Here is a 12,845-nt window from a genome sequence, read left to right as displayed (position 1 = left end):
CTAGTATACCAATGTACTCATCATTTGATAATTCAAGATTCCAATAATAACCTATCTTACTTACGTAAATTGTTATAATTCTCCATTGAGATTTATCATCAAGAGGTATGTAAAGCGCCATTACTGTCGAATCAATAATAACAAAAATTTCCATAGCAGGTTCGTATAGTGGACTTAAGAATATACTTCTTAATCTCTTGCGAAAACGACCAAAACATGACAAATTTTGATCATCTTCACTTTTATCCTTCGTATTATGACCATCAAGTGATTTTACTTCTCCTGATTCTACATGTAAAAAACATTTGCCCATCAATCAATCATGATAAATAACCGAACTAAATCCAGTGAAGCGGACAGCATTATTGAGTACTAATGGATTAATATGGTAAAATAGTCAAGACCTTACCAACTGATGGAGGTGGTAGTAATACTTCAACATGCTTTGATTTTATCGTTGAAGTTTTAGCAACACGTACACTTATTCGCAGATCTCGTCTTGCTACAGCACCATCTAAACCTTTTCCTGCATCTTCTACATCTTATTTATTGATAATAAGTACTATTAATATTATTAGCAAAACAAATACTTAGAGTAAATAACTAAATAGACTTCAATAAGATAATTCTATTAGATGGTCGATTACCGTGATTTTGATCGATTTTCGTAGCAGCTTTCTTAAGTGATGACGACAACTCAGTACTTCCTAACTTGTCTTGGCGACCTTGAGTACGGTTAGTATGATATTCCTGCAATTCCTTTAAAACTACGTTGAAGTGATTACGATTTTCATTATTATTACCAGAATCAGGGCTGATTTGTACAGTGTTAATTTCTCCTTCCTTTATTTTATTCAATTTGGCCGACTTGGGATATAAATTTTTGCTAGCATCTTCATCTGTCATTTTCATTTCTTTAGCTTTACTATCTTCCTCTTCGATATACTTCTCACAAACTACAACATCGATGTTAACTGGAAGCAAATCATGATTCTCCATTCGATTTATCTCATTAGTTTCCTCCTCGTCACGTCTTGAATTCAACGTGTCGATTCCATTCTTTACTTTGCCTTGATCTAGATCGTGGCAATTTGCCCTATCTCCCTGCAATGGTCCATCATTATGTTCAGTTATGCAGCCTTCTTCATCGGTAAACCCAATATTATTATGTTGATTCTTAGTAGATGCATTATGTAACGATATTGGAGATAGTCCATTATCGGTTTGGCCTAAATCTTCATTTCGAGCATAAGCATCCGGTGGTGCTAGTTCTTCATCGTAGTTATGACGGAGGTTTAAATCAATACGTCGTCTTGCTGCAGAAAATCCACGTGGCAATAACTCTAAAACATTAACATGAACTGTTCTTGCATGCCATCGTTTAGGGACGGTATCAGGATAAAATGTGAAGGAAGATTGGCCTCTGGATGCTCTTAAACGATTGAATTTACTAGCGTTCTATTATAAAGGTAAATGAAATAGATATATAAATTGTGATTTAAATGATTGCTTTATATAGAGTATTCTTAAAGTAGTATTTAAGAGGTAAGCAGCTATTTTGTCAAGTTGGAGAAAAGTCTAAATTTGTTAGATTGTGTGTTAATTAACTAGTTTCATAGCGTGGTTAACAGCAATACTATTTATATAAGGAATAAAATTGCTGCTACTAAAATAAGTAGACTCATCTATCACTAAAATTTAGCATATCTAGTATCAAAGATAGGAGTCCAGAACTTATAGGATAGTATTAACAACTAGCCAATCTTGTAGGGTGTTAATAATATTACGTATTTCATAGCTTAAATAAGAATAAGCAGAGTTAATAATTACTCCGCAAATGTAATGAACGCTCTATCGATATATTTAAAATTGCACTGTTAAAATTGATATTAGAAAAACTAATAGTATTAATGAACAGCAAAGTACAACTTTCCTTAATAGAAACGAGCTCTGTTAAACAGCAATTACTCTTTAGTAAATGGATGGAAAGAAACAAAAACTAAAACTAAACGCTAGATAATGTATTAACGATAATAAATTACGTTTATGGTCTTTGAGTATCTTCATCGTATAAAGATAGTAATTTTCAGAATAATAAATCAGATCAAGCTTCTGAGTCATCAAGGAAATAATACTTGCCTGATCTTCCATTAATCGAACTTCCTTATTATAAGCCAAAGCAATGACAGCCAGCACAAGATTTAGCACATAATAAGTGCCAAAAAATAGAATAAATATAAAAAATGGGATGTAGTATGGTCCAAGAGCGCTAATGATCTATTCAGATTTTTAGTGATTGCCATCAGCAGTAAGATAGAAAAAGAAGTAAATAAAATTTAGCATATACACATTTCGCAAAAATCTTTCCAAACTTGCACATTTTCTCTAACAATCGTAAAATAAATTAAACAAAATTGTTTTTTCCTTTTCTACTATTACTAGTAGATCCCTCGCTTGATGTGTAGCTAAAGCTCGGTAAACGATTATACGATTACAGATATTCTAATCACGGAAATAAATTATAAAGCTATAAAATAGCTTTACCGATCTGTAATCTTCATCCCAAGCATCTTGAGATGTAATCTGAAAGCAGACAAGTAATGATGTCGGAAAAGTATCGTAGTTTGTTAAATTTCCAGGATTGGGGAATGCATCTTGATAGCATACAGAACCTTTTTGAATATAATCACATTGTCTACATATTATATCAAAAGCAAGATCAGAAAAAAGAATGAAATTAGTCTTTTGCCAATTTATTGGAAATAATGGTATTTTATAATCAAAGAAATACTGTTTAATACTAGCAATCGTACATCAAATAGTAACATTTGAGAAACACTATGAAACGTGAAATTTAGTAATTTGAATTTGAACCTTTTTCTTCAAATATTTATGAACGACTGAAAAGCTTATAGAAACAATTATCATTGTCATCATCAATTTAAGCATTTATTATGAGTGTTTCTAATACTATTATCTACTTAAGCTATATTCTACGATTACAGATATAGCTAAGTCAGATTGATACATTACAGCTAATTATAACTGACTAAAAATATAGATGTAAAGAATGAAATATCAATCCAGTCAGTAAAGTGGATTCATCACTGAATTTTAGCTTATTCGATTTCTTATAAAATCTATATATAAACTGAATTCAGTTCTCATCAGAAATAGATGAAGCACTGCTAAATCTAGCAAATTTGGTAAAATATCAATGCAACATCAACTAGTTCAACCTGGTAAAGCTATCATTCCCACAAATAATTGAACTTTCCGTTCCAGAAGTAACCCAATTTTCTGTTTAAAATATACATTAAAATGAAGATTATTACATATATCAGTAAATATCAACGGTTTAGATCAAAGCCATAGTAATTTGCGTCAATATAAATATTTTAAAAATTAAAAATTTTAATTTATTTACTGGAATTAGTAATATAATCGTTAAATGCTTTTGAACTGTTATAAGTTGCGTTAAAATCGAATCTTTGCTTGATACATTTTCTGGATAAAACTCCCATAAATAACTGAACACCCAGCAAAGCAAATCCGGTTAAAAATAAAAGTGTCAATGATAAAACATTGGCCAACATATTCATGGAATGGATAACTGCATTGACGATAGTCTTTAACCCTAAACAGATTAATTTAAATATTCAATCTCTAATTTTATAATAAGATTTTTATGCAAAACTAAAGAAATTTGATCTATAGATACTTTTGCGTTATACCTTTTATCGCCGTAATCATTCTTATTGCTCGCAAAACCCGGACTGAACTTATACTAGGTATGGCATTTGGAAGCAATGTTAAATATCTATAATTATTAAAATCAAATCAATTAAAACTTTAATTTCCTGTCGATATATATTATACCGCAACAATTTAGTTAAAATTAATTTGGTATCATTTTCTGCCGTATTTACTTACAAGTATCATGCTAACATTTTATTACAAATGTTATATCAAGCCATAAGAAATAATCTCACAAATTAGATCAAACTGTAAAACTAGGAATAATATCTAGTATGTACTGCGATATAACTGAAATTTGCCATAATTATATAATTACAGTCCCTCAAGGATGACTATTTCCTTCATAATTTCTTTTAATAGTATAGCAACAAAACGACTAAAAATGTAAAATTGATTAAATCTTATTCCACAGTTAAAATCATGATAGTAGTTATTAAATCAAATCTTTATAAGCATTATGTTCGAAAATACTTTCAATCATTTTATAAATTTTAACTTAATTGCAAATTTTAGAGTTGTAATGACGGAGTAATAGTCTTACTATTACTATATTGCTCATGTCATTTCTGTTTGGTTTTTATGTTGTAATTCTAGATCAAAATAGGGCTATTTTGGAAGATCTGTTGTTATTACTTCTATATTATAGTTCTACTAATCATATCTATTCTAGTCAATACCGTTTGCAGCACCTTAATAGCATGAAATCAAAGTAACCGCAATTAAGACACGCCGTTTCTCTTAATCATATTTCAGGCCAAGAATTACATGCAACAGCCGCAAAATCATATCTTTATTAAATACTACCAACTAATTCTATGCTAAGATAGATACCCATACTTGCTACGATATAAATTTTTAGCTGTGATAATAATCAATGGATACTCGAAACGTTAATGCTGAACCCAACTATAGACAGTTCATCTGTTATAATAAACGTATATACTATTCCAATTTAATACGCGTAACTGCTTGACTAGACAACGTTTAATTTAATGTTACCTTATTAGAAAATTCTTCTATCATTATTTACGAACTCAACTTACCCCATTATAACAATAAAGAAATCTAACCAATTCCAAGGATCTCGTAAATAGGCAAATTGATGAGAAATAAATCCTCTAGCAACAATCTTCAACAACATTTCAATTGTGTAGAATACATTGAAACCAATTCTATTAGGACATACAAAAGAAAAGTTATATTTCACTAGATCTAGTCTATCTATCAAGAAAATAAATTGCTAGAATTACCATCATCCGCGCGACGAAAATAAGTTAATATATGAAATAGTAAAATAAACTAGTTCAATCATAGAAGTACTTACGATACATATTCCATATCCGATAAAGCGTTTATATCTGATTTTTGAGTGGGAAACGCAACAAATATACAATTGGCTAATATCACTAATATTAATGTCATTTCAAAATATCTATTGAGTTATTTTAAGGAAAATATTTCTTTTTTTAATGGTAGCGAAAAATGCTAACAAGCATAATTTAAAATTAAATACAATTATAACATCGCCACTCAAATTGATGTATGCCAAATGAACGTTTTCGTATAAACAATATCATAACCTAAGATATTTTTTACTTTCTTTGGCAAATAGTAGTTTTAGTGTAGCTGTTTATATATTGTTATTTTGCGTTAGACAATTCGCAGCGGTTGAATATATCGAATTGATTGACATTCTAACACTCACTTTTAATAATTGCTACTTCAACAATTAGATTTAACCCAACATACTGATTACAATAACAAGATGCTGGACAAAAAGAAGACTTATACGTTGCATATGATTATTTAGCTAAGAAATAATGTTAACAAAGATTTTAAAATTATTATTGCCGTGTGATACCAGTAAGATAGAATATACAAGACCACTTTAATTGATAGAAATTTCGGTTTGATTCGATTATATTTTGATTATAAAAGTATTTTCAACGTTTTATAAAGGATACTGACTTGTTGTGATAGTTATTGCGGCCTTCCTTAAGCAGTTACTTGGATCTAAAAAGTACAACGATTGGTTTGAACTAAATCGATGCATCTGGTACTCTCCCATTCTCTTCCGTAGTATACAAAATGTCTAGTAAAATACAGTAGAAAATAGCTAATTTCTTCAGTTGAAGCATTTTGAATATTACAATGTTAAAAAGTGTATTATTTTTTATCAATAAAATTTTTAAAGGAAAATTTCGCTTTATACGCGTATACTTCATTTTAATTAATAGAAAATTTGTAGTTAGAAGGCTATATAAGCAAGAAATAGATATACACGTAGATTAGGATTGCGCAGTTTTTAAATGATTGAATTTTAAACTATTTGAAAGCTTTTAAAATAAAGCTTTGTAGCACTTTCCTATCACTGGCTGTAAAAAGGAATTTAATCTGGACATAAGTATTCCTTTTAGATAGCCATTAGATAATACTAACTTAAAGTCATTTTTAATATAATTACTACTGTATAACGTTTCCCAGATATCGCAAATTTATATCAACAAGTATGAGTGTAATTAATTTGAAATAGTCAATTTTAATTATTCATAGTACAAATGCTACCATCAATCTTCTTGATAAGCTCTACTTATTTCGTATCTCATCACATGAGAGATAAGCACATCATATCTAAGCTAAACTTGATATCACTTCAATTCGTTACTGATATCACTACAATGTGGACTTTATGCCATGTTCTAAAAGAATACAAGTACAATACGAAGGGCTAAGAAATATCAACTTAATTTGGCACTAATACTATAATCATTCGATAATCTAACGGTCGAAAAAAATAACTTGTTAGATGTATACAACTTGCACAAATTGACATCTACTTAGCATTATTTCGTTGTTTAATGTCATCTAAACTTTAATTATTACTAAAATGTGATATTAAAGTACTGTTCAAAATCAGTCTACTATTTTCTAGCGGCATACATTTTCTTGTTCAGGATCGATATCTTGCACATAAACATCGATTAGTCCTTCAATTTTAATCTGTTCTATAATTAATCTTTTAGATTCCTCAATATCGTCTTCGTCGACTTTTACTGCATCCTTTTTACCAGTGTCTACATCAGTTCTGTTTTCATCACTGTTTGACATTGCATAATCGAGATTTTTTACTGGTGTAAGAGATTCTCGAAAATTCTGTTTCACATCTTTTTGGCTAAATCCATCATTTACAAGCTCTGGATTGGTATTTGCCATCTTTCTAAGACAATACCAGCTGATACACCAAGTAGATGTAAGGTGGATCTTTTGTATGATTCGGAAAAATAAGAGAGTTAAAAATTGAGAATATTTTAACTTGTTTGCTAACGTTACAATTAAATGATATTTCGTTTTAAATTGAACTTGAAATTATTTAGGATACTAATACAACGAAAGCAATCAATTCTGTAAAAGCTATATTGATCAGTGAAAAATGAATTATTCATTATTCAATACAATTTTTAACAATGTATTAAATAAGATATAATTACACGGATAATTTCATTAAAAGGAAAGCTTATGTTTTACCATCTGGTAATCGCCATTTCATTCCGTCATCGATCGTATACAGTTTAGAATAATCACTTAAGTTCATCTTCTTTTAAGATGATCTGATCCTATGAGAAGCACTATTTTGACCTTCCTTACTAGAGCACTAGGGATAGTTTTATATGCATAACATACTTAATGCGAAACTGAAGGTATAAGAGACAATATTTGAGACGCTAATAAAAATAACTCACCAGAAAGAAAACATATGAAATCAATTCATTCTTATTACTATTATAGCAATAATTTCAACTTGGCTTTGCTACCATCTATCGTAGTATTCTTTTTCAATCTATAGCCTTCACATCACAATGGCCTTTATGTTAAGACCAAAGATAGCGGTCTACTTTAGTTTGGTACTGCTACAATATGGTAAGCTGCGACGTTAATCGGCTTACCAACTAATTAGCTTAACCTAACTTTGCACTACAGCACTTTGTCTGTACACTACAAGATAATAAGGTATCGGACTTACCTATAAATTAGGCTACTCATACTAAGTTCTAAGAGCAAGACCTTAATACAGTATATCTGCTGATAGATGTTACCGTTATTCATATACTGAAATAGAATGGCTACATCAATGGATATAACAGGCATCTTTGCTGTGTCATTCATAAACTACGCCTTGTTACCCCGTTAACTGCCAGTATTGTTTCTCTTAATATTATTATAATTCTTGTATGAACAGTTTTATATTCTTGGTTTGACCGAAGTTGGCTACAAATTTTAGCAGTTAGTTTTTTACAGTATAAAATAAATCAGCTTCCATCACTTAACCTTAAGAAATAGATAGTAAATAGAACTAGAATTTAAAATTGGAACAGAATAAAAATACAAATAGATACAATAGATAGTAATTGGGAACCGTACACGAAAATAGCCCTCATGTATGGAAAACAATTCTAGCCTTATTGCTTTACCGACCATGTTTCTCATACAGTATATGAGTCATAATATTATTATAGTTTCTTTGTAGGCGTATTAAATGTATTTCATTATAATCGTAAAATTATTACTTATAAGATGTAATTAGCAGACAATTACAGCAATAACTGTATATGTTGTACAAAAATATGAAACATAGAACTATAGAATGGCAATACGCAATATTCTTAGTATTTCATATTGGTATTCTACTGTTCTATGTTTGCAGACATAAATAAGCCCAATAACACGGCCTAAGATTGAATCCTATAGCAGATTATACCAGACAAAATTTAAAGCCACATCAATAGATAGAAGATGTAATTATTTATCTATTTTTGACTTTTCATTAGTTAAATTGTTCGGTTTATGAGATTAAAATTAATTATAAATATATATTGTACTAGGTGCTTAGTACTGTTACAAACTGGGATCAGTCATAACACAGCAACACGATGTAGGAAAGTAATTTCTATACTATCACTATAACTCGATACCGCTTCATCGATATTAGCATCCCTAAAACGAATCTAATTTATAGTCGCTAGGCAATCTACTACAAAGGAACTATGTTACCCATAAGGCCCCTGCCAACTTCAGTGGATGATTCTTCACACGAAGAAATCAAAGAAAACTCCTCATCATTTATTAAGCAAGATATGCTGGCTTAAATAGAACTTTAGCATTATTATTATTAGAGTGATAGCATAAAGGTTACAATTTTAGTAATTTTTTTCAAGCTTAAACGCCAGCGCGTCCAAAATGTTTCATTCAGGATGTCCTAAAAATTTAGTCTAATCCTGTAAATTATAGTAGTTCTAAGATATAATCTATCTTTACTTCCACTATAATTTTAATAGGGTTTCTAGACACTATCTACGGATAACATTCATTCTAAAATTACCCATTCAAATTTAGAAAGTAGCTAAACAATATAATAATACGAAATACTATAGTTATGACAGAAACCTAGTATAAATATCACTAAAACCTTTTAATAGTCCGACCTAGTCCGATCTACAATCCCATCTATGAATTTACAGTTCATGGTATTTTAGCATCATAAAAGTCTTTACGTTCTACTTCAATAAATAAAATAAATCAACTAGAACATGATACTAAGATAAGAAAGATCAGCGTCTCTAATAGCCATAAGACCAAGGTTTAGGAACAATAATTTGATGATTAATTTATCAATGCTTTTATTTCTCAATTAATAAAAGAATTTTATACTGTATAATTTGGTCATGAAATAAAATTGAAGATCGATGGTAAATTAAATTTACGATCTTAATATACATTAACAGAAATGATCTCAACCTATCTTTATGATTATAAATGAATGCTAATATTGCTAGTATTCATTAAATTACAATTAATATTAAGTGGTAAGTAGTGAAACACCCTATCAATACAATTATAGGGTAAAGCTGTAAAAGTTCATCAAAGTATGGCTATTTTGTAATGGAAAAATATTAGAATGAAACTAAAAATTTTAATCGTGCTGACTTTAATAATTACGATTATCAGTGTAATTATAAGCATAAAAGATAGATAGATGCAGTAAATACAAAGTCACGAGTATGAAACATGAAACTTGGATGTGATTAATGCAATAATCAATAAATAATTTAACATAATAATCTCAATATCTAAATACTAATTTGAGTTCTTCTTTATTATCAATATGCCTGATGTTAATCGCATATGATAAAAAAGTATTAAGGAGTCTATAACAATTTATAAGAGTAAAAATAAATCAGTTACTTATATTTTCGATAATCACGATTAGACAGATTGTATTTGGTATTTTATCCAATAAATGCGAAATCGGAAAGCAAGTGAATAAGCATTGGATCCCTTGTCACAGTTAGTGCACATATAAAGAATTAACGATCAGTAAAACTAATTTAAAGCAGCAAAATTCCTAGGTTCAAGCATTAGAGTCCGCAGCAAGCTAAGAATTTAATTAATGAATGATCAAAGATACAAAATTAAAGCTCGATCAGCTAACAAATTATTCGTTGCATGGTCATATCATCTGTCAATATTCTCTTATAATTATATTATTTGATTTGTTACAACATTGGTTACAGTACTCATTATCGAGCTAATTTTCTTATTGAAATTTATAATCATTCTGAAAATGAATTTATGACTTTACAAGAAATTTCAACAGTAAAAGTAATCGCTTATAGATAAAATCTTGTTTTTAATTTAGCGTTATAATTGAAATAGATCAAATACTCAATTAGATGTTAGCACGCTATTCGCAATTAGTGCGATAAGGATAATTATTTAAATATTGGAATAAATCAAATGAGAACTAATTATTTGCTATCATCATTTTAATGATTTATATAATCCTACTGATCATTATACTGAAGTATACTGACATAATAATATAAATGTACATTTATGACCGTCAATATTGGACGAAAAATAGTTTAAAAATCATTCTGCTACAGGTTTGTATCACATATTAATTGTTTAGCTTCAAGCGAACCAATAAAAATATATTAGATACTATATTAAAATGCATTATCAAGCAAACACAGAATTAAATTCGTTTGCACATAGCTTCAATAAAGTTATAATTACTTAGCAACAGTCTCCGATTCAAGAATGCAAAGAATATAATCAGACTTTAAAAGTACTGTAAAATGTTTCTTGAATAGATCAACACTGAGTTTGTATCCATGTATTCAATTATAATTAGAATATATTTTGTCATCGATATGATTACAAATAAAAAGCAATCATTTTGACATAAATTACAGACATTATCTGGTGAGGCTATTTCATCAAGAATGTTGATTTCAATTAAAATTGATGAGACATCAGTATCAAATACCAGCACTACAAATGTTTTGGAAGGTTTGATTTGTTTTCAAAAATACACAGGGATACAATTATATTATTGCCATCGATTCAATATCCCATAAATAATGATGCTATAATCATGATGAAATGATATTAAGCAGCCATCCTTTTTTTAATTAGTGTTAATGACGCCTGCGAGAATGAACATGTCGATAAGTTGCCTTATGGATATCTGATCGATATTTCCATTGGCGATAGGCGCGTTGAATAACTTTAGCCGCCCAATTTTCACGACTTAATTGCATGGTTGTTCTAGCATTACGATTAGCACTATCTGCTCTCCAGTTTGGAAAAGCTTCAGCAAATTTTTTCTCCATTTGCCTTTTTAAAATAAAAAATTCTTCAACTGCTTGAGTCCCTTCTTCAAATGGATTACCTAGAACACGAAATAATAAACCTTCCAATATATCTAAACAATGCAATCGATCTTCATCATATAACGGTAGATTTAGAGCAACACAAGCATATTTATTCGGTTGTGGTATCTTGAGTGGTGGATTCAAATCAGCTACAAATTGTGACAAGAAATGGTAATCGATAAATTGGGTTGCATATGGATCATACTTGGACCATAGCTCGTAATACATGTCGATATCACCGGTTGTAATACCAATTTCCTCGTCTTCTACTACTTCCTGATAATTGTTTAAGATGATAGCGACATACATATTGACCAAGACTAAAAATGTTATAAATACGAATGTCACCATATATGGTATTGCTGCACCAGGATTGCCACATGTTCCAGTAGGTGCTAGATTAGTTAACGATGCATTACAGTTAGGCCCATCTGTCATTAAAGAATCGAGGACATCATTCCAACCAGCTGCTGTCATTAATCGAAAGAGTAGCGCCATAGCATTGGGAAAGGTCTCAAAATTGATTGTATCAGTGATGGTGCCATGATGAACCATGCTACCAAATAACGACATACCAATGATAGCATAAATAAACATAACCAAGAAGAGGAGGCAACCAATATTAAGTAATGCTGGTAGGGACATTGCTAGCGACATTAACAATCGCCGAACACCTTTAGCCACTTCAATTAATCTTAAAACTCGCGTTATTCTAAAAACCCGTAAAACACGCAATACACTAGGACTAATTGGAATGCTATTGGTTTGCGCAATGATATCTAAAACCAAACCTATTAAACAACAATTAACCAAAGATTTCAATTCTATGACTATTAACCACACAACAAGGTGTACATATATTATATATACTATAGGTAGAAATATTAAGCTAATACTGTAAACTATCCATCTATCTATCGCTACAGTAATTCAACCTTGCTATACTCGTACATTAACCTTCCACAATCAGAGGTAAAAATAGATTTGATGTAATTTAATAATCAACTTCTAAGTATAATATTCGAGTTTTGCTATCGAAATGGACTATTCTAAATCTTCGCTATTAAATTTCTTTTGATTAGAAATGAAGATTAATGATTTCCTTTGAAATTATTGTAACGCTGATATCGTCTTAGATCTTAAATCATATAATTTTAATATTCCATTGCAGAAATAGAAGTTTTTATCTATAAACTAGCACTTACCAATAATTGATAAGATGACAATACAAAAATCAAATACATTCCACGGAATATTAAAGTAATATCGTCTCATGGCCAGAATTTTCAAAATGGCTTCAAGGGTATAAATGGAAGTGAAGATAATGTCTATGATTCGTGTTTGCCGGGCAAAATAAATGAAAAGCCACGA

The 12,845-nt window shown here is 29.8% G+C and overlaps 2 protein-coding genes across 2 annotated transcripts; both read right to left on the bottom strand.

Moving 5' to 3' along the window:
- Positions 1–4,798: 4,798 nt before the first annotated feature.
- TRIADDRAFT_22887 (uncharacterized protein) lies at positions 4,799–5,812 on the bottom strand (the record flags this gene model as incomplete). The annotated part of the gene is made up of 3 exons (XM_002110525.1): positions 4,799–4,931; positions 5,084–5,191; positions 5,724–5,812. 3 exons carry the CDS (start codon positions 5,810–5,812, stop codon positions 4,799–4,801), a joined length of 330 nt encoding a protein of 109 aa, XP_002110561.1.
- Positions 5,813–11,237: 5,425 nt separating this feature from the next.
- On the bottom strand, positions 11,238–12,749 carry TRIADDRAFT_54700 (uncharacterized protein; the record flags this gene model as incomplete). Its single annotated transcript, XM_002110524.1, has 2 exons — positions 11,238–12,265; positions 12,680–12,749. The coding sequence occupies 2 exons, from the start codon at positions 12,747–12,749 to the stop codon at positions 11,238–11,240; spliced, it is 1,098 nt and encodes a 365-aa protein (XP_002110560.1).
- Positions 12,750–12,845: the final 96 nt, after the last annotated feature.

The sequence above is a fragment of the Trichoplax adhaerens genome, genomic scaffold, assembly GCF_000150275.1.
Source record: "Trichoplax adhaerens TRIADscaffold_3 genomic scaffold, whole genome shotgun sequence".
Lineage (NCBI taxonomy): Eukaryota > Metazoa > Placozoa > Uniplacotomia > Trichoplacea > Trichoplacidae > Trichoplax > Trichoplax adhaerens.
The sequence above is the reverse complement of the archived record's forward strand: the minus strand, read 5'-3'. Positions and strand labels throughout refer to the sequence as shown.